General features: G+C 43.2%; 1 protein-coding gene across 3 annotated transcripts in view; it reads left to right on the top strand.

Annotated features, from left to right (window-relative positions):
- kiaa0825 (KIAA0825 ortholog) overlaps positions 1–26,238 on the top strand; it is a 74,766-nt gene that overhangs the window by 30,209 nt on the left and 18,319 nt on the right. For all 3 annotated transcript variants that reach the window (XM_049762179.2, XM_049762178.2, XM_049762181.1), the window contains 3 exons: positions 405–552; positions 1,624–1,773; positions 2,628–2,722. In XM_049762179.2, coding sequence (XP_049618136.1) covers positions 405–552; positions 1,624–1,773; positions 2,628–2,722 — 393 coding nt within the window. The remainder of the gene's footprint in view (positions 1–404; positions 553–1,623; positions 1,774–2,627; positions 2,723–26,238) is intronic.

Below are 26,238 nucleotides of genomic sequence, written 5' to 3'. Positions count from 1 at the left end.
TTTAATTTTTCTATGTTTTAGTTCAAACTTTGCATAAATTGACAGTGGATTCTAATAATCCTTCAATTCACACAACCCTATCCCAGCTATAAAGTATAATTTGGTGATATTTTGTGTAAACTTTGAGAACCACTATTAGTCATGCTAACATGTCAACATCTCAACTGTTGCCCTTATTTAGCGAAAACGTTGAGCCAAAATATTAGCTACAGAGTATACATTTGTACGATTAAAGTAAAACCACACAAATAAACTTTAAAAACTGCAAAATAATCACATTAATTTTCCTGCGTATTAGCAGATGACCACAATTTTCCTGTTGCTCTTCCTCCCAGACTATTTGTCCCACTCAAGTTTTTGCTTATTCGTCACTTTACCCACGCGACTTGTTTTCCCTCTCCCAGCATCCATGAGCGAGGAGGCAAGGAAAGCGCAACGGCTGCGGCCGAACTGACCGAGCAGAAAATGGACCTGATGCTGCTGGAGGTCTGCCACAAAGCAGGGGGCAGCCACTACCTGAGGCACATCCATCACATCATCCAAGGCAATGAGGTAGGGAAGCACTCCCTCTCGCCAGCACGTTAGGTGGCCGCTGGCCCGAGGCCGCCGTCTGGGGAGAAGTTTGAGACCAGGAGGAGAAATTAAGTAACTTATCATATAAGTACATGGCAGAAACAAACAACTATAAATTTTGCGAATTTTTGCAAACCTAGTGAATGTTGATTATTATATGGATAACCTGGATTTTCATCTTTATTGCTGACATTTGTAAACTACAATTTTTGTGACATGTATGTGTGCTTTTATTATTTTTTTATTTATTTTATTTTATTATTAATTCGATTTTTTTGTGTGAAGCATTCGTTTCAAACTTGAATTAGAAATTAATTTTGAATATAAAATCTACTTTGTTATTTGGTATTGTGGCAGCCTCAGAAGAAACTATGAATAACTTTTGTTGCCGGTGAGCTCCATCACCTAGCTCATATATTTTTTATATGTTTGTCCACAGATATAGTCTAACAACATGTGACATTCCATTGACTTGGTCTGTTCTATTCCCCCACTTTTTATTTTGGTCAACTCATAACTAAAGTGACTTACGGCAAAGACAAATATCAATTTAGTCCTTGGACAGTTATATGAAGTCAGCGGCCTTCAATGACCGCCAGGCGCATAGTTACACTTCCCATCTATTTTACAATAGATTGTCTATAAGGATGCAGCTTGGAATAGCAACAACAAGTGCGGCATGTTTATTATTTGATGGATTCCATAAACAGCAATGACTCTGATGGAATGCGAATAGGTTACCTAAGCAGGCTGGAGCTTTGGAGCTCCAGCCCTGCCAAGGCTGAGACAAGAGCATTCAGGTCAGGGACACTTTGAGCTGGCGCTGAGATGGAGGGAGAGGAGGTTCGCGAGCCGTGTCCGAGTGACGGATGGCCGTGCCGAGTTTGCAACAGGACGTTCGCAACACGCAAAATGACTTTCACGTTTTTCTTTGTGTTCTTGTACACCGCTGAAGCTGCCAAATGATAACCTTCTGCCAAAATGCTTTCAGTTGAATTGATTTTTCCATAACACTGTTTCTCATCGGGTTTACTTCTGTCTGGTTGGCAGGATTTGCTGATGTCCAAATTGAGCGGTAACGCGGACTTGCCATGTGATCCACCTCGTCTGGTGAACTTTGACATCAGTGATCGTTTAGGCATCACCAAATTCAACCCCCTTGAACAGTTTGACCGAATCGGCAAAAAGAAGCTGGATCAGGTTAGTCAACTTTTTAAAATTTCTTGCTAGCGACGTCTTTTTTTTATTAATTTAATTATTTATTTATTTTGTCAAGTCGTTTTCAGAATTGGCTTTCTAATTTTAGTTTGTAGCATTTTTTGAATTTCATTTTTTTTTCTTCTTTCAGCCCTTTCATGCTGTAACTTGCACACACTCGAGATCTCACGCAGTGCACACTTATAACTATTTTTTCCCCGATTGTAGTTTTTCCAATCTCCGCACAGCTGTTTGTATTTCGCAACACATTGTCCTGTTTTCAACCTATTACAGGAAGCCGAATAGCTTTGCATAGAAACACCTTATTAGGAGAATGATTAACACGACTTCTCCACTTTCGACGCCTATGCACTTTGTCAAATAGAGTGGAGCCAGGAGGAGGCGAAGTTCCATCCATCAATCTCCTGTGAAGAATGATCAGAGACAGGATGGATGGATGAATGGATGGAGTTCTTCTCCTTTTGTCAATAAAGCTCAGTCTGCAGTTAGGAGTGACATTTTGGCAATCGAAACACTCCGATTTTTTATCTGCTTCGCCAATCTGGCGCCAGTGCCAAGTGTGCTAATGTTGTGTTGAGGAGAAGAAGCAAGAGAGACACTAAAGGCCCCCTCCCCAAAATGGATGTATCCTTCTATAAATAATCAAAACATCCCCTCAAATGGATTTATAAATTATTTGCTGTCTGATTGGAATAAAAAAAAAAAATCTTTTGCAGAGATGATAAATGGCCTAGTGTTGGTGGCCAGCACTTGGGGCTTCTTTTTTGTACGTGGATCTCAGTTGTAGCAGTAATGCCCTTTAACCCCGATTCATATCTAACGGCATTTATCTACAGGTTGCTATGGTTGAGTGGCCGTGGGAGTGGACAAGGCTGCTGCCAGCGTATCAGGACATGTGCCAAATCACCTTCAAAAATCTGCTGGCCAACAGGTAAAAACGCTGATTCTGCATTTTGCATCAACACCAAGACTCAAAATGTATGGAATGTCCTAAAATAAGTCATTTGAATCTCTTGAATCTTGAATCTTGTGTGATGGCCGAATAGTAAATTATTGGTAGGTGTGCTGCCCCCAAATACGTGAATATGATTGAATGAGCACATATAGTGTGTTATTTCTTGCATATCGTCACTTAATTTCATATTGCATCATATTTTCAGCAATTAAAATTAGAATTAAAAAATATAAATATAACAATTTAGAACAGATGAATTAAATGTCCATTCATTTTAATGACAGATGTCATGTCCATTTTACGTTACAAATGGGGTCATGAAACAAACGTAACTTTCTGTCCCACTCTGTGTTTAACGGCGATCCAATTTCCACTTGACATTTGCGACACCAGGTAACATTTCTAAAACCTGGTCAGGCGGGGTTCTAACAATGTCGGGTCAATCCCGCAAACTCGTCGAGAGGACGTTAACGAAGCTCGACTCTCGGCATCATCTGATGGACTTCACCCAAAGTCCACTCGTGATGCCCCATCTTCCTCACCCGGCTCGTCCTCTCCCGTTCTCGCTCTGAAACGGGCATAAATATTTATGCAGGTATATGTGACACATATTAGATGGCAATACTTCAGGTTGTTCCCCGCGCTCCATTCCCAGCTGTCACGCTGCCATGGGGCTCCTGCACCTTGTCTCCACGCCTACGCTCAATCCATTCTAAATCACCGCCATTGTAAAACACACGCACACACCTTGCTAACAAAGGGCAAGCCCTGCATCTGCCAAGGACGAAGGTCTAATAAGGGTGAAGTGTGCAGCTCTGTGCTGTGTTGTGATGAGCTTTGTCTTCTCGAGGCCCTTTTTCACACGCACCATGACATTCACGCCATTTGTTCACCTGAACCGAATAGCGTTCATAAACACAGGCTCTCATTTATGGTGGATCGACGTGGATGAAGCAATACGATGAGGCGTAGGTGGAGGAGGGGTTAAAGGTTATATAACTCAACCTAATCTCGCTGTATCAAAAGTGTCTGCATTGCTGTCATTTGCCTCATTAGTCTGCCTTTGTTGGGCTAAAGGAGCAGATTTCATGGAGGATTAGAAGTTTGGCTGGCATCATGTAAGCGGTCCAAGAGTGCTCGAAAGGAAAAAGGACATTTGTGGGTTGATGCGTTGATGAGTCACAGTTTATTGCCACAGATAATAATAACGCTTCACAGCAAATGCTATTTTATCCAACCGGTTCGACCTCACGTCCAAAAAGTTTTTATAGCGGAGTTTTACTTTTGAATAGGGCTATTTTACAAACCTTTACCAAGTCTGACATTATTATCTAAAGTTGTCCTTCCTGGAAAAATAATATGCGTTTCAAGTTGTACTCTTAGGAATTCAGCGGAAATATTCACAGGCGGAATATCCGCTGCGTATAACATCATAACATTGTCATTGTATCCCATGTATTGTGTGTATATATATATATATATATATATATATATATATATATATATATATATATATATATATATATATATATAGTAAAATAGAAGTAAAAATATAAAAAAATAACTATATATATACATATACACACACATAGATATATATTGAGTTCCTGTGAGAAGAGACCTCCTCCTGCTGCTTGATATAGTCCATTTTCCAAGTTTTATTCACCTTGAATGACTTCCCTTTCTTATCCAGAGCTAATAATTTGCTCCCCAGACTGTGTAAGTTAGCAGTGCGGCCCATTGGCCGGTGGCCTTCTATATATTGTTACAGTGGCAGGACAGTTATTGTGCCCAGGGTTTATATCACATTCTAATAGAGCAAGGCTATGAGTTAAGGGCGCTGGGCTTTTACACCAGGGCCGTTAAATCACTGTTCAGATGACTTCATTAGCAGAGCAGGACACATGCTGAGACACTTATCCCTCCACATACACACACACAGACACACACACACATGCTTTCACCCTGCTACCTTGACGGTGTAGCGTTGGGGTTAGACAGGATGGAGGAGTGGATTTATTCAGGTGTGTGTGTCCTTCTTTGTCACCCGTCACTTCAGTTCCCTCAGCATGATGGCTCATCCATCATCTGCAGATTGAGCTTTTCAGCAGAAACCAGACTGATTAATACCACCCCAGGACCCCCGGGGTTGCCCGGCTGACTGGGCTGACCTGGCTTCCTGCTACAACGCTGCGGTGCGGTGCGGTGCGGTGCGTGAGTGTGTAGACAGATGGCTTGTGGGTGGGTGGACTAACTTTCTTAGATGACTTGTTCCCCGACAAAATGGTTGACTGCCTTTAGCTGGGTGGCTTCGTGAGTAACGCTGAATATAATTAAATACGATTGGAGTAAAGGCCTGAGAACCCTTCACTTAGCATGACATATGAATAGCAGCGAGATTGTAAGTTTCGCCAAAAACAACTGCTCTGGACATTCCACAAAGTATTGATTTTAAATGAAATCAACTTTGTATTGAAGAATGATATTTGCGGGAAAAACATTTTGGAAGCCGCTAACACAAAGATGTTACAAGGCCGTCATCTTTCGTTGCATGCCAAATAATCACTTTGGCTGGGTACAAGAGGCTTTCAAAATGACAAGGTGACTTTAACTACTTTGTTGTGTGTGTTAAAGGGTTAAGGTTGTGGTTGGTTGAAAAGAATTAGCCAACAATGAGAGATGAAGCGACGTGTGTCAAAGGGCAGCGCTTCCACTCCATCATAAGCACTTCATATTATCCAAGGACATTCATGCTTAACCTTTCCAACACCTCTCTGCAACTAAATCCCATGCACGCTTGAACCGTTTTTTTTTGTCATTATATTGTTTACAGTACAGGGAATGATTTTTATCGGCATCATTTTACTCTGTACTTTGACAGCCGAACATTAAGTCGGCATTGTTTTAACCTCAGCGTTGTCGCAGCTCCATAACAATAGCCGTTTTGTGGAAAAATGCCAATCCGCGGCGTTCTTGTGTTTCAGCAAGCTCCTTAAATTGCCACGATAGACGCTCGTGCTTTGAGGAAGTGGGCAACCGCCATCTGTTCCGGGGCGCTGCCATATGGCAAGGCCTTTTTTCTCAGGGAACAAAATAAAAACAAATATGTCAAAGTGTTTGTCTTTCTCGGCGGATGCTGATCAACCTGGGGAGACGCTGCGTGTCTGCTTTAACGGGCTTGCTTTACGCTTCACAGAATGAGAGCGAGAGAGAGACAGAGTGCGTGCGCTAGCTAATTTGCATCTTGGCATCATTTGTAAAAATGCAGGTTTTAAATCCGAAGTTGCTGTATTTTTCTGAAAATTATTAAATTTTCTGAAAATTAAATAATTATATATTTAATTGTATAGAATTATTTAATTTTCTGAAAAAAATCTGACTGTGCACATTATCTAGTGCGCCTTATATTTGGATGTAGTGATCGTCAATTCATATTTACTATTTGGCCTTTATGCCAACAAGGCCACATTGTAGAATTTTTTTTTTTTAAATATTGTCCCTGGGCTAACTCATCAAGTGTGATGCACAACTTAGCATTCGGAACAGTTGGTTAGCTACATGTTAAATGCAAAGAGCTTCAAGGTTAGCCAGAGACATTTTCTGACTGCCAAAGAAACAAGGAGCCACGATCTGCCTCTCAATCTCGCTCGGGCAGAAATTCAATAGACGTTTCACTTTGGAAAATCAGAGGATGTGTCATTGAGGATTCTGAGGAAGGCCTTCTGTTTTTTTGTCTCGTCCGTCCCCGCCATTGAGTGACGCTTCGGGATGGGACTTTTTCTCGACAAAGACAGAATACACTTTTGGCCCGCTCACTTATACATGGAGTGTTTTGCATTCACCCGCCCCGCCCCGGACAACACTGTCACATTGAGGTATTCATTAGAAGTAAGCAGTTACTGGCGAGCTCGACAAGCGCGTACACGTCGCCGACTCGTGTTCACGTCACGGCGAGCGTACAATGTGTCTGTGGAGGTTCACTCTTATATTTGGAGGTTTGCTTCAAAGGCGAATAAATCAAGCATGTCTGGGATAAGGCCATGGCCTGCTTCAGACTGCACAGACAGTCTGAGAGGCTCATTAATCATACGGCCAGTCACAGATGTGATGGCTTCCACACAAACCACCAGCAGGCTGTGAAAGTCACATCTAGCAAGGCAGGCAGGCAGGCAGGTAGAGGCCACACTTTGTCGCCCTCCACACCCAACTCCCTCATATTTCTTTCACAACCTCCTTTGCTCCTCTCACCTCTGGCATCAGGCCTCAGTTGGATACTTTTTTTTTGAAATATTTGCGTTGACCTTCGAAAAACGAGCTGGCGGGTCAAAGCAAATCTATCTTCTCGCAGAAGTGATCATGATCAGACCGTTATGGAGACGGGAAGCATTTGTCACGAGTGCTCACCGTTTAGTTGACTTTGCTCGCGTTGTTTTTTCACGTAACATTCTTGCCTTTCAAAAGATCCTTGTAAGTGTCGTGGGATTATCATACAAGTTTCCCCGACCGTGTATACGTCGTCCTTTGCTGTAAAAATTTTTTTTTTCGGAGTTTTCGCAGCATGAACGGCCACCTCTGGGGCAGTTCCACTTCCTGGATGAATTGCTGGGGAGAGACTGTGTACTATCAGAGCTAAATGAAAATGCCATTTAATCTACTGCAAAGCCCTCAAAGGATGAATAGAAGTGGCGGATGGAACAGGGACAAGACAAAGGCACCCGTTTTTTGATTAAAAATGGCAAGTCCCAAGGCGCCGCCGAATACGCTGTGGGGGGTTTGAATTACAAAGATAAAGAAAGTGTTCTGCACAGTAGAACAAACTATAACCTCTCGCAAGTATTTGACTGTGGTAGAGGGAAAGGATCTTTGTTAGCAGGATGGTGAAGTTCATATGAAAAGCGGAGAGCTTGAGGAACCTTATGTTCCTTATGTACCTTATGTTCATTTTTCTGTCTTTTGGCCATGAGATTCTGGAAAAAAAAAACAAAGTTCTCGTTTGCTTGTTTCCAGCAGTTATTTGAGATGAATAATTCCATATTTTGCTTTTACAGCCAGTTGGCAGTTTTGACTGGGAGGTGATTCAAGAGAGACATGGTCTGATTTTGTTGCCATCTTTCCCGTTGATTTACTGAGTTGACTTTTTAGCTGACTGCAGCACACTATTGTCAAGAGCAAGTCTTCTACCTTCTGTTCCAATCCATCATTGTTTTCTTTCTATTACGCCTTCTTCACTGTAGCTCAAGTTGAGCTCTTGCCTTTCAGAATCTGTTTTAATTTATTTGTTTTGCGAGCGGAATATTTAGGTACGGTTGCGGTGAACTCATGTCACAACCAGCAATTATTTGACAATTCTTCAAAACAGACGCTTCATGCTGTTTAATACCACTCCGAGGTGAAATTTGCTGTCAAACTAAAAACAAATTACACGTAGAGTATTAAAAAAAAAAAAAAAAGTTCACGCGCTTAATACTAACAAACAACTTCTCGTCAGTTGTCTGCCCCTGGTGGCCATGTATTACTCACCCAAAGGAGATGCAATTTATTAATGAATTAATGTCTTTAATTTTTTTCGACTCACAAATACGTTTGAACGTACTTGTAGACTAGATGCTAAAAACGCAGCATTTTTTTTTCCCCATGTTTGCGTGCGTGTGAGGCCATATGATGGCAAAGCTCTGTTTTGGTGGTACATCACGAGGTTGTATCCTGCCGTCACGCTCATTAGAGCGTCCGCGGTGCCCAGTCCGGGCTGGCCAATCACACGGCTCTATTCGTCTTTCCCATTTGCATGTGGTCCAGGAAGAGATAATTAGAGAGATCTCTGCCTGTCACTGTTAATCTGGGACTTAGTGAAGAGCTGTGACGCCGACATGCTGATGGACTGACACGCTTGTCTACACACACGCACACATTTGATACAAACACTCTGGCTAAGTCATTTACCATTTTGACCTAAGACCAGTGCAATTATGATGTGAAAATTCCTTTGTCTCTAATGCCACATGATACAAGAGAGACTCTCTGCAGTCATATATGAACTAAAGCATGTTGACTCTGGCTGTTTACATCCTTTGTAGGATGCTGTTGACACAGGTTTTTGATTCCCAAACAGGCAGAATGCTCAGTAAGCCTCTTGAACAAGCCCAGCTGTCAGCCCAATAGTCAGACACACACATTTGGGTGGCTTTGTGTGCTCATGCACTGGCACAAACCAAAAGCACACGCTCGCACAATGCTGATTGGCAGCTCTCCTGTTTTCCCATAATTCTGGCTGATTTATCCAATCAATCTCACTTGTGGGGGCTGGCAGGGTAATATTAAGAACAAAACTGTGGCCATCAATTAAAACTCACTTTAAACAGTCAAATATTTGAAATAGCTATTGCCAAGATGTGCATCCCTTATGTTTGAAGGTTATTGGTTAAAATGTGTCCAAAGATTTAGAACTATATATTTATCAAATGTACCAGCAGTCTTATTCTATTTTCACATTTTTTTTTTCCTTCATGTGGCTAACATGGCACAGCTTGACATTTTTCTGAATCAGACTTGAGTCACCACCCGCGACTTATACATAAAACGAGCCCCCTCGTTTGCATCAGTGGTTATCCGGTGCAGCTCCTGATTTGTAGCTAGCTAGCTAGCTAGCGCTCCTCTGTGACATCACAAATCATATTTACAAGATATTTATATTCAATTCACAGAGTCTTAAATTCCTTTGCATGACAACATTGACTGTTTAAGCATAAAGTAACATATGTGGACAATGGCAAGTGGTCTGTAAAGAGCCTTGTACGAGCGCTTGTCTCCAAATGACAGCCATTCCTTTTTGCACCATGTGGGACTGTTTAATGGTGCATGTAGAGACAGAGGGTGACCTCGGCTGTCTTGCTCTGTGACCCCGTGTCGCCGCTGATGGCACATAATAGTTGACACTTGACTTAAGGGGCTTTTTAAGTGCCCAAAGTGCCCGAGGTCCTGGATTCGTATTCTAATGTGGTCATCTTTATACTGGAAGACATTTCTTTTGTTCGCAAGCTCCCGCTACACTTGTTTTCCCCCTCTTTCCCCTTCCACCTTCCTTTATCATCTTTTTTTTTTTTTTTTTCCCCCTCTCACACATGCAATCACTTGTGACACTCAGACCTACTCAGAAGCTTCCCCACCTTAAAGTGAAATAGCTTGTGCCGCTGTACGGCCCCCTCGTGCCATTACAGGTAAGCGCAGGGGTGCACTTGTCTTGGCACTTGTCTTGACAAATACAGAGAGTCGGAATCTGCAGCTTCTCACCGCAGCTTTTGAATGGAAACAAAAAAAACCCTGCAATCCTCTTTCACTCCTTTCTTTTATAGATGTTCCTTTTTGCCTATTTGAAATATTTGCGCCATCTCCAAATCTGTTTTTACCATTAACTGGCAACTCGATTAATATCTTTGACGTCTATAAGCATCACTGGCACTGAACGAGTTAATATATTGCTATTGAATTTCCTCAGAAATTCATATTGCGTATGAATTTGACTGTTGGGATATAATAAAATGAATGTGTGTTGAAAAATCATCCAGTTTTGATGTCACATGGCAGTTTTGAACTATCACTTCTAAGCTAGCAAGATGTTGTCTTGCACTGACAGGTAAGTATGTGGCAAGTGTGCATTTGCACTCTCCTCTTCTCCCTCTCTGCCTCCCTTACCGTTGCACTTGTCTATTTCTGCTCTTACTCGTATTATTTATCTGCTCTTGCCACTCGGAAAAAAAACCCATCATGCTTTGGTCATATTTTTTCCGAGTCTTTGATCACAGGCTTTACTTTGTTGACTATAAGGCCTCTCTTCTCCTCAGCGCTTGTTTCAAAAGCGGGAATGTCCTTAGCGGGCTCACCTGTGATGGCTAAGAGCATTTGAGAGTGTTTTTGTCTCCACTCTGAAGGCACATAAACGTATGTCGAGGTTAAGGTTACAATTACGTCAGCTACACCACTGCCGTAAAGTTCACTTTTTAAATTTTTGTAGCTAAATTGTAGACGAATGGAAATCAATATTTGTAAAGATTTCAAAGATGGTCAAGGCAATTCTGAGGTAGTACAGTCAATTGGATTTTGCAGGAATACATTTTTCTACAACGGCATCTTTTGTGTCTTCTCTTTGCATGGATGGCTAAGAAATTTTTTTTCTGATTCAATTTGGCACGATTCCACTTTTTGATCTATTTCTTTCTATTTTCAATGCATAGCCCGGTTTGACTGGAAACTTCTCGTCTTTTGTGCCGTTACGGAAACTGCTCTACCCTTCGCATTGTTTGACTCGCATTACTGCCCATCTTTATAAACGCCATCGATAATCAGAAGTAAGGACATTGACAAGACTGTTGACACTACCTTTTACTGTCTCTTCCTATTTGGACTCATGACACTCGCTTGGGTCTTCTTGACTTTCAATTGCAAAAATGGAATGTGGTCACTCCTCATTTCCGCTATCCTTCACATCCATCTCGCTGGTGACGATCCAGTCACGTCTATAACTCTGACTCATAGAAGAGGTTGCAAGATGCTAGTTTCGCTCTTGGTCTCAAGGTCGGCGTTTGTCAGTGCTCTTGATATTCATCCTGTTGGCTCTCTCTCCTCCATACAATCCACACTTGTACACAGATGGCCAAACAGTGGAGGTGTTGAACGGCCATCATAGCTTTTAAAGTGATTCTCTTCCTGCTCGCTTATCTTGTTGACACACTCTCGTAAATGTCCCTATTTGGGCACGTACGGAGAGAAAATGTTGGCTCTACTAAAAAGTGTATTTTTTCTTGAAGGGGTTACAAACCTCCTTGAAGGGCATTGTTGGGGTCTGCTGTTTGATGGTTTGTTCCAAAAGCCTGAAGCAATCAGAAAACGAACCCAGCGTGGTTTACAATGCAGGCTAACGCATGTCACGGCTTCCATTTTCTATTACCTGGTCAGACTGATAACAAATGGTTCAGACTTGTCGTTTCTTTAACGAACTGTAAATACCTTCGAGGTAAACGCGTTTACACCTCGTTCACCCGATGATTAATGGAATATCGTGTTGATCCAACAGCTCTGTCACACGCTGACACGGCACCGGGAGCAGTTAGGAAAAAACGGGAAGAAAAAAAATACGTTTGACGCTTCGAATATTTAAGGAAAATGAATCTCAACACTCAATCTGCATTGTGAACGAGCTGTTTTGTTATATTGTTTCAAAGCGTGCAAAGCGTCACGAAAGAAACATGCAAAACATGTTGTGTGTGTATAAATATTCCGTGTAGGGCCCAGTGTGGGCTGATATCTGTCCGTCTGGATCTGTGTCACCCGACGCAGATACGGCTGATATCGCTGTCATCTCAGCATTCACATCTGACAGAAGCGATCATAATCAGCCTCCCTCTGGCTTTCCTTTCCTTTCCTTCCCCGCTATCTGTTTTCACAACCTAGCATGCTAGTTGAAATTTCCACCTCTGCCTTCATGTCTTCTTTTCCATACAGCAATGTGGCACTTTGGGAATATAACAGTATGGATAGTTACTGTTTGTTGCTGTTCCTGTTATTTCTGTTTGCAGGTTATGAGTTGTGTTTATTTGTGTGTGGGTAGGTGGTTGTGTGTCATAGAACATTTTACAAAGGGATCAAGCCCGGGGGTGTTGATGCATCACCGCAGTGAAGCAGGGGGAGAGGGTGGAGGCGAACAAGTTCAGAGCAGATGTAGCAAACAGCCTGGCTCGGCTGTACATATTTATTTGAATTTTTTTCTGAGGGAGGGCCAAATCTGCGCTCGGTGGCGTTTGGTATCAGTGACGGGGAAAGATCAAGTCGCGACACCGCAAATGAAGCTGTCAAAGTGGCTCGACAGCCGGGTCCCGAGGCGAACATCCCTCGTGCGCGCATTTTATTATCGTCGCAGTGAAACCTCACAGCAAGAAGGAAAGACATCAGGTTTCTCTCAGCTGGAGAGAAGAAGGCAAGGGAGACAAAATGAGCGGTGATCCACCACGGAATGACTTAAGAATGCGTAGAACGGGTCACTGGGATCTTTGCAGCAACTAATTGGTATGTGAAGTGGGAAATTTTCTTTCTTGTTATGTCTTGTTCACTCAATCTGTTTTTGGATCTACCTGCTGCCCACTTCCTTATCTCTCTCTACCAATCAGCTCTCTCAGCCACTCGTGTCTTGTCCGGGTGTTCCTCGCTGTCTCCTCGGTTGGCTTTCGGTTTTCCGTTGGTCCGTGTCGGTTCATTGTTTGTTTCTGTCATCGTCAGTCACGTCTCGCTGAGTCTTACCTTATATCCAAGTGTGATAAGTTTATTCCCATATATATTACTTTCAGTCTCGTTTGGGGACAGGTTAAGTTGAGCCTACATCCAGTGCTTGTATCTCAAATATTTTGCTCTGCAGTCAAAGCAAAAACAAAAGTGAACTCAAGTTTTAATTTAGTATTGACACATGAAGTCAATGCACAATTTGTCTTTGCGGGCCACATAAAATGATGTGGCGGGCCGTATCTGGGCCCCCGGGCCTTAAGTTTGACAGCTATGCCTTAGACGATGGACCATAATCTTAAATAACTCAGTCTAGTCACTCATATCTGAAGGCACCACTGTACATGAAAAAATACTTTCCTAATATCCAGTATAATAATTGCTCCGCTTTGTCATCAGAGGTCATCCTATGCATTTTTGTGGTGTAGCGCTAGCATCTTTTTGATCTGACACCGCTATATAATTGTGTCATGTTGAAAAGGTAGTCATATCATTTTTCTCCACATAATTGTCCAATCTATTTTGTATAGGAGATACAATTCACATCAGCTAATTAGTATCCACACACAGAGAGACATGGGGGAAGGGATACAGGGACAAGCAGACGGGGGAAAGAAAAAAAAAAAGAGGGTGAGAAGAAGCAGAGGAGAGGGTAAGGGAGGATAATTAGACAGAATTAAGCCATCTCTCTAATCTAGCCCCTGAAAGAAAAGAGAGGGAGATGGAATGGGGATGGGGGGGGTGCTCGGGGGTGAGGTCTTCACATTCACCCCTCTCTGCCTTCCCTCTCTCTCCCGGTTTGGCAGAGGGTGTGAATGTGTGGGAAAAGTGGGGCCTGGTGCCTGAGACCGGGCAGAATGGATCAGCTTGGGATTCGGAGGCAAGAGAAGTGTCCCATTGTCATGATGTCAACGCAACTCAAGAAGGTTGACCTCTGACTCCTATGGATTCATGCTAGCCCAATGCAAAGCCCCACCCCGCAGCACCCTTCCGATGCCAGAGGTACCAAATCGCCGCCGGGCGCCCACTAGGGGGTACCCGAGCCTTTTGCTGCGGGAAATCCACGCGCTTTCGCCTTTTACGCCGCTTTACTCTCTGACGCGTATACCGACGATTCCTGGCCGTTTTTTTTTTTTTTTTTTTTTCTTCCACGCCTCCCTTCAGTCGCTCTCTCGTCTCACGTTTTGTTCCCCCTCTTGCTCTCGTCCCGCTTGGCATCGGCGTGAATATAGCGAGTGCCGCCAGATGTCGCAAATACATCATCTGAGGGATGCGGTGCTGATGGGGGGGGGGGGTAAAAAGTCAAGGCACGTACACACAGGGGGGAGGGGGGAGCAGACTGTGCGTGTACGCCTGCATTCATCTGTGCATGTCTCTGTTTTCCATTCGGTGTGTGTGTGTGTGCGTGGGTCGGTCTCTTGTGTGCAGACGCTTGCGTGGAGGTCACCGCAGGTCAGCATATTGTCCCTCAGATGTTTGATATTTTATGTATAAGAGGCCGGCCGGCCGGCCAGAGCGAGAGGATGAGCACGTTCCTGACAGAGGCATCGCTCCGCCGACAATTCGCCACCTCAGCAATGTCGAGCCGGGCGTCACATCATCAACAATGGAGAGCAGCGGCGTTTTTACCCGATGATAGGAGCGAGAGATAAAACCCAGAGATAACCAAGACTGTCGGGGCACGGCATCGTTGCAATAAAATGATTACCATCGTGCAGAATACGGAACCTCCAAGGTTGAACGCGAGCGGCCTCCATCATTCATTTGAGTTCAGCTTAGCTTCTCTGGGAACTCGTATCGTAAATGTCTGGCCAAACTTAATCGTGGAGATGGACTTTGATTCCTTTTTTGAATATGCGTTGTCGGATCAAATGAGAAGTCACAAAGTTCTGAATTGGTCCTCAGGAAATATTTCTTTAGTAACGTTATGAGCTCATGCCATTATGGAACAATGTTAGCAGTGATGTTAAATCTGCTACACTGGCAAGACACGGGGCTCAACTTTCATTTGGTGAATGGTCTAGTTGAGGTTAAGGGCCCAGCTATTCATTTAGTTGACTAGCTAATGATAAAAAAACAAATATAAATAGAGAATTATAAAAAAAAGATCTCATTGAAAAAAATTAACTGCTATAAAGAACTTAACAAAAATACAACATATATTTGCAGTCGACTTGGAGGTGAAGGAAACTTGCATTAAAGTGGAAATCCAGTTTTTATTCTGATAATTTGTTCTAATCTGCCCCACTGGTCTAGCCACGGCATTATGATCCATGTTACGTTTGCGGAATAGGAATGAATCAGCAAAATCCACCATTTTTAGCCACCTCAGCGGGTCCCACACTGACACTTTTGCAGTTGCAGGTGTTCTTGGGAGTTAGTCCTGGGCCAAAGGAGGGAGGGAGGGAGGGGGGGAGGCCGTAGCGGGCAGGGATGGCGTTGGCTTCCTCAGATCACACAGTGTCGTGGAGGAGATTCCCCCAGAGAAACGTAATCCCAACCCATGCTCCTCTTTCCCTCCTCCAGGGGGAAGTTTACCGCCAGCTTGCTTTTGTAGTCGGCCTCAAAAGATTTGCAGCAGTCAGCATTAAAAGGTGCAGATCTAAGAAGACGCCTCCAACTGAAATACCGACAGAAGAAGGAGGCGAGCGGGAATAAAAATAAAGCAGGAATGAGCGGGAGGCAAGATGATAGAAGCGTTAAAGAGACGCTAAATACTGCTCTTTATATTTTCTTTATGCCCCAACAACGCTTCCAGACATTATCTCACTTCAGTCGTTGAAAGGTTCTATTCTGTAGTCTCCCGGATACCAGACAAATGGCCACTCGTGAAAACTACTCGCCAGAGGTTCGCACGACATTCCGACTAGTACGGCCAGAAGCAAAGCAGCACAACGAGACGCGATGAACCATTCGCCACCCGCGTGGTTCTTCAATATCAACCAACCCCCTCCTCCCCCAATTTCCTTTCTCCCCCCCCTTTTCGCTCTTCCTCCATCAGAAGATGTGGCGCTTTTGTCACCGAGGAGAGCGGAGAGCGAGGCAAAATGTCATAACAAACAAAAACAACATAGTCAACCCTCCGAAATCTAATCAGGAGCCATTGATTCATGCTCTGAATGGAGACTTATCCAATATGGCCGTAGACGACATGACGGACGGACAGACGGACAGACGGGGGCCTTAACAATTCAGACGTGTAGTTCCCAGCGTCACCTCGTTCTCACCTTTCCACTCTGAAAAGATGATGCAATCATCACTCCCAGTGCGTTATTTGATGTCTTCATTTGTGTAACTCAATTATTGATTTTATTTTTCTCACTAAATTGCTGTGCAGTGCAGGTTTTGCTTTTTTTCTTTAGGCTAGCATTTTGAATACTGCAAAATATGATTCTTTGTACCTCATTTTCTAGGATGCTATGATCTGAAATCTACTTTTAAATCCCCCGTGTTATTTGAGATTTTTGTTAATACATTTATAAAGTTTAGAAATGATAGGGACGAAACTTATATATATATATATATATATATATATATATATATATATATATATATATATATATATATATATATATATTGTCAAAACATTGCAACTGCTCTGTTTAATACACTACTACACTTTTAATACACTTTTACATGGATAATAACGTCCAACCTATTTCAAACTAAGGACGACATTCAGACAATACAGCAGTCAATAATCAGAATGCAATCATGTTCAAATCATTTCATTCCCCGTGATCATTGTTGCTTTGTTGACCCATGGGCAATACATAAAGCAGACACATTAACAACGTAACACTATTAACCCTCATGGGAATTTGTGACATTTGAAACACGCTTATTTAATCCATGATATGTGCATCTTGCTGTTGTTTTTATGACTAAAACAATCTAATAGCCAATATAATGCAACAACTTTGCACTTATTATTGGTAATAATACTTTGGCATTGTAGGGTATTGATTTTTGTAAGGCAATGCATTTATTGTGAAGGTAAATGTTATTATTTTAATATTGGAACTCATGCTAATTTAATAGAGCGTAACATAAACATCAGGGTGAGAGCCTGGGGGGTTCTTCTCTCCATCTTTCGTCCCACATCGACACCTTTAAACGATATACACTCGTCTTTCGTTACCATGTTGCATTAATAGATACAGCGGATATGGATGTAGGTGAAATAGTTTTAATATTAAGTTTTTAAATAGCACGTTGGGCTATTGATTTGCTCATCTGCTCCAGGGTACTGATTTTTTAGTTCGAATGATGAATTTGAATGGCAACAGGTGGATACAAATTTTTATTGTAACTTCTTCCATGTCGATATAATGTGTTTATGTAAAATGTGAGCTGCATCCATTTTTTTTTTGCTACTCTACTGCTCTATTATGATTCAAGGAATTTTATTTCCAAACCAGTTATATAACATGAAATTTGATACCCAGTTTAGCCTAAAAACCCAAATTCTGCTGAGCTAGCATTTCATTCCATATCATATTTAGTTGGTGAACACCTTCCCATGATGCCACTCTTGTTTTTCATTTCTCATACAGCACTGTCGCTCCAGCCTCGTCCCCTGCTTCCTGTTCTCATCATCTCGCTGCTACGTATTAATATTTAATCCAATATTGAAAAATTGAAGCGGGTGCACTATCAGCAAGGGCTACCTCGGCTGTTCAGCATATACCATCCACCTTAAACCCCACACTTGGATCTATAGTGAGGATGTTGGGGCGAGCTGTCAAATAGAGCAACGGTAGTGAGGAGTAAAAAAAAAAAATTGAACACATCCTTGAAACAAATGCTAATCACGGGCTTGTTGCTAACCGTTCGGATTTGTTTTATGAATCACTTGATTCATGGCATTCCTATTGAACCGTCGTTTTCATATACTGTTTCTAAAAACTTCCCTTTTCGTATGACAAAAATTCTTCTCACCGTGGAGCATTTTTCAGTCCATCTCAGTCTTTTAGCCCTCACTACTGTTCAGTTCAATGCGCCTCACTTTTCTTAATAGACCGGGAGACCCTGGCCTCTCGGTTGTTACCATGGCAACTGACCTATTTGCTTGCTGCATGCGAAAGTGAGAGTGAAAGAGCTCAAGAGAAACATAGATCGGGTCACGCGGACGGATAGACGGGTCTCGTCGTTACACTTTTTTGCTCGCTTCAATTGGACCAGTAGGAACTGAGAAACTTAAAATAAAATTGACCGTCTTATTGCAGTGACAGGTATGTGGTGTGTCTCCAAACAGGCATTTTCATGTGTCACGGACTTCGGTCCTTGTTTTCTTTAATCGGTTGACGTCAAGTTATTTCTGAATCAAACTTATCCAACAATTCCTTTATGGCTTCTGGGCAAAATCAGGTTGGAGTCGTCCCCAAATTGTTCCCACCATTTTGGAGGTGTGTTTACAATTTAGTGTACTCACACCCACACACACGCATAAAAAAAAAAAAAATCTAATGAGAGCGGGAAGCCATGTATACAGACTAAATGGCAATTAGTTCCTAAATTGCGTGATTAAAAATGCACAAAGTGACATTTCAGGTGTTCTTGACAGCAAAGTATTTGCAAGAGAAGCCTCCATATGCAGAATGGTGATCTCTTAGTTGGTACTGCTTCCTCACACGGTCCAGTTTTGAATCTCCACCCGTGTGTTAACTGTGAACGTGAGCCATTTTCATATTTTAATCGGCACCAAATTGCACCAGGAGACAATTTTGCCCTGTATAAACCTTGACATTGGAACACATTAAGAAAGCTTTTCACATTGAAATGTCAAGACAAGCGGCAGATAAGGATGAAAGCACTTTGCCATTTAAAGGAGGAGAATTGTTCAAGTAAGAAATAAAACGGCACGACTCCCTGGCTTCTTGTTCTTATTATCCTGTTTTGATGCGTTTGGGGAGACAAATGAAGTTCAGGTGCCTTGAAATCTCTTAATGAACTCTTTCTTACCCCTCAGCCCATCGTGCCCACGTGAAGCTGGCGCAGTGGTGCTCGCTTTACTTCTCTTTGACTGACTGCGGGGAACCAAGCGCTCGCTTCCAACTGCACAGCGAGTGGGTAGTATTGTTAGAGGTTACAATTGTTTTGGGGATTGAAATATGATTTAATATACTTGGTCATATTCACTGATTGAGCCATTGTTGGTCTGGTACACACTTGCAGTGAGGTTCAAGGTACAGCATGCGTTTGGGGGCAGGGAGAAGATCAGCAAGGCGAGGTCCTTCTGTCTGGCTGTCATCTCACAGGGCCATCGGGGGTTGAGGGTGCCAGAGTTTGCGCGCATTGCGCCCGCGCGAGTGATGCGGGTGGGCGCGCAGCCGAACGAGCACTTGACTGGCGCTGTGCACTTAGCTAGCGAGGAGCGGCTGCTCTGGCGCCGCTCCAGGCTAACTCCGCGCGCTGTGAGTTTTTTTTTTTGTAGCCGTGAGCGTCGGGCGATGTGGCACCAGATGCCACTCCATGTGCCCAAATCTGGTTGACATTTGGAGCGTGGGCAAACGGGCGCATGGGAAGAGGAGGGAAATTTGATTAGGGTACAACAGCAGCCTCACACGTTGTCGTGAAGTTGCGGAAGCTGTCCGTTGCTGCCGGAGGGTGGACTTCAGCCCGACGGGCCGATTGATGATTGAGAAATCCACGGCTGAGCGGAGTAATTTGATTAAGCAGGCTGGCAGGGAGAGGAAGCAGGAACGGTCGGGTGACGGGTTCATGCCAACTCCCGCTGGCACAGCCTTCACCCTCACGCCTGACGGAGAGAAGATGGAGTTTGGTGGGGGTGGGGTGGAGTGGAGTGGTTGAGAGCGGGCTGTATTTGGCGGGAAAACGTGGTGATGAGCAGAATGAGAAAGGTGGTGAGTAGGTGGTGACGTGACGTGAGGAGGGTGGCAGGAAGTGGAAGTGTAGGAGGTGTCATGCGAAGGGCATATTGATGCCACTCTGTCTGAGAAGCGCTCTCACATTTGAATACCGAGGCCTCCATTCGCAAAATCTCCCCGTTCTTATTATAGGAAATGGAACTTTCCGGTCCTTGCTTGTTGAGTCATGATGATTTACAAATGAATCAGACTCATATTTATTGGATTAATAAACCCCATGTTTTGATTAATCATCTTGAGTTTTTTTTTTTATTTACACGATTAAAATTACATTTCAAAACAAACACAGCAGCAGCATAACAGCCAAACTCTGCGCCACCATGTTTGCTTAGAAATCTACTCCACTAATTGAGCTGAGTCTAAAAACCTGGCTGCCCTACTGGGTTTCTATTCATCTTACATTGAAGGTTTTCAAGTCCCAATATAATCGCTCACGAGTCCCGCAGCTATCCACGCAAGCTAGCAGACGCTCTCATTTACAGGCATTAGCTTGAGACTGACATCTACCATCAGCTCTCTCACAATAATTATTTCAAACATGGAGTACTGCTCCTGGCAGGTATTTATTATTTCTCATCTCACCACAGATTATTCTTAAAATTCACCCTCACATGCATAACCTTTTAGATATTTAAACACTACAGGATTGGGCTTGCTATATGTATGCATACATGTAAAAAAAATCATAAAGCGCTTTCTTTCCTTCAAAAGAAATGTACATATTTCAACATTCCCCCTAATCATTTCTGCTGTTGGTTGCTTAAATATGCATTTATGTGCATGTGTAGACTGCCACTGCCTATCTATATACAGTGCACAAGTAGTTATTTACATCAGATATTCCCCGCAGATACAATCACAACACTATGTGCCCGATTCGTCACATATAAAATCTTGCTAGTCACTAAAAACATTTTGTTTATTTTTTTCAAGCAAGACAAGTCTCTGTGAACATTTGTCTATTCATAATCCAAACGACTCCTGTCATTGATTTTATATATAGCATGTTAGCTCGGGCGTCAACAAGTGTTTCGGTTTACTTATTGCTCATTCCTGGTATATCAATCAATTCATTACCGTCCCATCCTGAGCCTGACTCTTCCTCTCTCCAATCCATCCCTCGATTTCTCTCCCCTCTTTAACCCACATGTGAACCTGTCAGCCTTGTGTTGCGCAGAATTTTCCAGCAGCATCTCATTCTCAAGCAGCCTGTCAAAGACCGCTGAGGGCAGAGAGTGAAAGGAAATAGCGGTGGGCTGGGGGTCGGGGGGCGGGGGGGTTGTGCTGAGGAATCCTCTCACTGAGCTGAGTTCACCTCTCAGGTAATCCTATGAAAAAGTCAAGGTGAGATGCTCCTGTGGTTCTCCCTCATTATGGCATCTTTACCCTGCACAACGGCAAGCTGTTGTTGGTGCTGAGGGTGTGTGCTGGTCAGGTGGGCCCAGATGAGAAAAAAAAAAAAGCAATGAAGACCTTCTGGACGTGCGCACCAACCACATCTGTTAGACTTTTTATCCATCCTTCGCCTTCAACTTCACTCTCTTCCTCTCAATGTCCCTCCCCTCCCCTCCCCTCCCCTCTCAGTTCCTTTTTTAATCTTTTATTCATAGCTTAGCAGGTGATGAAAAATGTATGCCCCGAGTCTAGCATTGAAATAAATGCAAAACGAAAACAGAAGCAGTTTATACTGACAGTCTGAATATCTCTATCTAGAACAAGGCGGCTCTCCACCAATCAGGGAGCTGGTATGCTCTCTTGTTAGCGGTGCTGTGTAAGTGACGCTTTTGGGCTTCTTGTGATACTTAGCAGATTAGTGTGGCTTTTTTTTTCCCTCTCCTCCTGTCATCTTCACAAAAGGGGAGGAACGTGAACATTATTTTGTATCCTAATTGCCCTTTCAAAAAAACTCACCTGCCCTATCACCTGCTCAGCTTCCATGACACATTCAATAAATGCGGTAACGGTGATGGGAAAATGAAGCTTCAAATTTGCTCCATGAAGCACTCTCTGTTCCACATTGGGCCGAAAGTACACTGCCATTTCTTAAACCCCGTTATTGAACCCAACAGTACCATCTAAAGGAGTGCTACTGCTTCATGAAGCAATTTCGAAGCTTCATTTTCCCATCACTTCTAACAATGTCGAAAAACAATATAAAAGTCACACTCCGTTACAATTGTACCTTTTTATGTTCCATTAAAAAAAAGACTAATTACTTTCCATTTTAATCATTCATTTGCATCTTTATTGTTTTTCAAAGGACAGCTTCATTTATTCACACTGTATTCGTCTGAAGGTTGTACGAGTCTTTTTATAGCAATATTGTCACTACATATACACCGACCTCAGTCGTTTTTTTTTTTTTTTTTTTTTTTTTTACACTGTATGTGTGTGGGTTCTGTCAACTTTAATGATGTGTTATGTTAGGTTACTGAGAGGAAGGAGGCCAGCTTGGCCCGGGCCATGGATCTAACTACTGATCTTATGCACTCTGACAGAGAGCGGGAGGGAGGGCGGTAGACGGAGGAAGAGAAGAGAGCGAGGTGTTAGATGAGAGAATTGGGACCGAGAGGTGGGAAAGTGAGAAGTTTGGCCCACAAGAGAGGAAAAACAGTCAATGAAGATGAAGTCGGATTGAAAAGTGGCAGTCCTACGCGCAGATCAGTGCCGATTTATTAGGTACTCGCTGATAAAGCGTGACGACCTTTCGTTGGAGTTAACTTTGGAAGCTTTTATTGATGATCTGTTTGAATGGATGAACATTAAGTATTCTTTCCTGGCACAGTCCATGATGACTTCATTAGGTACATCTGCACAATTTTATTTATTTGATTATGATACGCAGATCCCCGCAAACTGTATCCACCGTTCTACAAGGGCCATACGTCGTTCCTAATAAAGCGAAAAGTACACACTTCACTGCACTCATTGTTATTTTGGGTGACGATATCAAAGCGGCAAATAAATAAATAAAAATGTAACGCTCCCCTACTGTTGGGTTTAAAATAGTGCGGCTCCAGCAAGGCATCTTTCTTTGGGAATTATCATCAAGGCACCTCTTGCTTTAGTGACTGCGTGTGCGCACGTGTCCCCAGACCATCTCCAGTGCCGCCGTGTGTGCGTGTTCACCCTGCAATTAAATAAAGATCTCTAATTGGCTAACTCGTATTAGGGTCAGCAGCTGGAAGGAGAAGACGCGTTTGTCGCTTACACTTTCACACACTTATGATGAATGTATGTGTGCGTGCACACGCGTGCACGCTCGCGCCCGTACGCTCACGCGCACCGGCGCGGCTCCTGAACAAAAATTCAATTATTAATGGACTGATTGCTCAAGTGGAGCTTCTCTGGGAATCTGAACCTGCCACACTGAATAAAATAAAACCACTGCTTTACATTTTCATTATACCAAACCGTGTTTTAAATTGCAAATGCGCCTCAAAACCCACCGTTGCCCCCCCTCTTCATCCTCGCTCCTCCCTTCCCTCTATTCCCCCTTCTCCTTGCTGTCTCACCACAGCAGCCCTTCTCCTTGTCCCCATCCGTGCACACACACGCATTCAAATTCTTCCGTTGTGGCGTGTACAGTCACCATTAAGCAGTCTTATTAAAGAGAGAGGTTGCATGTGTGTGTGTTGGCGAGACTTGTGTGCACAGGGAAGTGCTTCTGGGCCGCAGTGGAGCGCCTTCGCTTATTTGCAATCAGGTCAGACAGGCAGCACAGCCACATACACTACTGTCACCTCCCTGCAGACCTCGTCTTCTCCATTTCGCTCGCTCTCTCTCCTCCCTTTCGCTGCTCGGTCGGTGAAATAGCGGCGGATATCTCAATTATCTCCTTCATTGTTTCAACAACGCTCACGCTCTTCTCTCGTTTTATTTGTTCCTCTGCAAGTTTAAAAATGGATGTCCTCCTGAGCACTGGTGTGATCCTGTCATGGAAGTTGAACTTGGCAACAAGGGGCCCTATTTACATAGACGCGAGCACGAAACGTAAAATGCGAAGAAAAATGCTGCGTCTTCATTTTCGTGCCTGGGCAAGTCGAGTTTATCTTGTTTGGACATTTGGCAGACTGGAGACTGCGCTACGCCCGCAGCCCACTTGACAATTCGGTGACCGAAAGTAGACTGGACTTTTTAGACCAGCTGAAACTCGGTCTAAGTTGTGGCGGAGGTGATGTAATTTTGGCAGATTGATTATTTGGTGGATTTTATTCATAAACATGACATCAGCGTGTATTGAACCCACTTTAGAACTCAATTCATTATTCATATTACCTGTTTAATTTTTTTTCATAAAACACTTCATTTCATCGTTTCATGAAAATATATATTTTTTTCGATGTGAATTAATTGTTCAGTCCTAGCATGGACTAGCATATATTATTAATCTCACAGCAAGAGATGACCAAGCTTATTGTTCTATGCCACATTTCTATGCATATATTTGCCCTGCATCCTTCTTTTTCATGTGTGTGTGTGTGTATGAGAGAGAGAACGTAATGATGGAGGGGGCAGAGAGGCCCATGGGAGTTGCGCTAAGGGCCATAGTATAACTCTTGTGGATCTCAGGGCACATTGTTTATGCATGGGGCCACATTTGCAGCACACATCCACACTGACACTGGGTGAGGACACAGGAGGTGTTTTCAAGTGCTCGCGTGCGAGCTATTTTTTTTTTTTCTTGGGAGGTGTGTGTGTGTGCTTGTAAGAAAGGCTTTTGTCGCCTCGCCCACAGGCGATATCATGTAGTCTCTGCCGTCCGTGTCAAGCCCCCCCTCCCCTCCCCTTCACGCCCGCCAGGTTGTTCACCTTCACAATGTTTCTACAGTCAGCTTGCCGGAAACCTGTTAGCGCACAAATTGGCAACATTTTTGCATATGTATGTGCTTGTACATGTGCATGTGTTCTGGGTTGATTTAGTGTGTGTGTGCGTGCCAGTCAGAAGTGGAAGGTCAAGTGCTTCCCTCCCTCCTTGCTGCATTTTGTCAAGGAAGGTGCACCTAGGTGTCCTGCTAACAATGGTCCTTGCCGTGTTGTCCTCTGTTAATTAAGTTCTCTCGCTAGTGAAACTGGGACAAGGACCCTGCTGCTGCCTTACTACCTTTATCTTCACAAGTTGGTTTTATAGTAGTATTTTTTTTTTTTTTTGGATAAGGGGATAATTATATTCTCTGCTATTATGGTGCTTTTCTCTATTCGTGATTTTATACAGAATGAAAATATTATTTTCTAGCTCCATTCATGCCTTCTTAATCCACATAAAAACCCGTCAGGTGAAGAAGCCACGACACAGTCTGTCTGAGCTTCGGCACACGCTCGACATCATGTCATAATGCGCCTGCCCTCTGGCCAATCCGCCGCCTCCCTTTTCATCTTAATACGTATCCCAGACACCATCTTTGTATGCTCTGCATTGATGTCGCGACGCATCACCCCAGTGATGTCTCTCCTCTCCGAGCATCTGTCAGAGGCACCTTTGAAAGAAATCTGTCATTGCCGTCTTGACAACAAGGTGGCACTCTGCGCTAAGGCAAATCCCCCCCCGCCCCCCCCCAGGCCTTGCTGTAATACCCCAGAGGACACCTTTACCTAGTGGGGAAGGTGAGCTCGGAGAGCTGGAGCTCCAGGGGGAAAGAGAGAGAGACGACTCACCTCTGCTCCTCTGGTGTTGATTAGCATTTGTGTCCTACTGCACTTCTTAAAATACTATTTAAATACAAATAATAATGTTTCATTTAACATGACTTTTGCTGCAGTTTGCAGTGATGATAATTGCCATCAAAAAGTATACATTATATTATAAATTATCATAAATTAATTATAAATGAAGCATGAGCAGGTGTTCACAATGTTATTGGCTCTGCAAATAAAATAAATATATAACTCAATAAAGAAAGAAATGCTATTTTCATACCCAGTTGAAAGTGATACTTTGTTGTACACCAAACTAATTTTAGATATGAGAGGCAATACGGTATGTGTTTGAGATTAAAAAAAATATTAAAGGGTTAGTTTGAGTGTTGTCTTCCATGCATGTGTGTGTGCGTGCGCAAATCTCGAGTGACCTTGTCCATGAGCGAATATCCAGCAGACCACTTTCCTTCTTGTAAACACAGTTTTGCAAACTTTTTCGAACTGGAACGAGATCACTGGCAAGTCCAGCCAAAGCCATCTGCAGCACAACTCCGATTGCAACATCTGTGACACAAACAAAAACAAAGACCGTGACGTTGTTGTCATATGCCAAACATATGGCGCCAATGCTCCCCCCCCTCGAGAAAAAGAATTGTAATGCTCGCAACGTCACAGATGACAAGCGATGTAGAATTAGCC

This window comes from Syngnathus scovelli, chromosome 3, assembly GCF_024217435.2.
Source record: "Syngnathus scovelli strain Florida chromosome 3, RoL_Ssco_1.2, whole genome shotgun sequence".
In the NCBI taxonomy this organism is placed as follows: Eukaryota; Metazoa; Chordata; class Actinopteri; order Syngnathiformes; family Syngnathidae; genus Syngnathus; species Syngnathus scovelli.
This window is presented reverse-complemented; position numbering and strand designations above follow the sequence as displayed.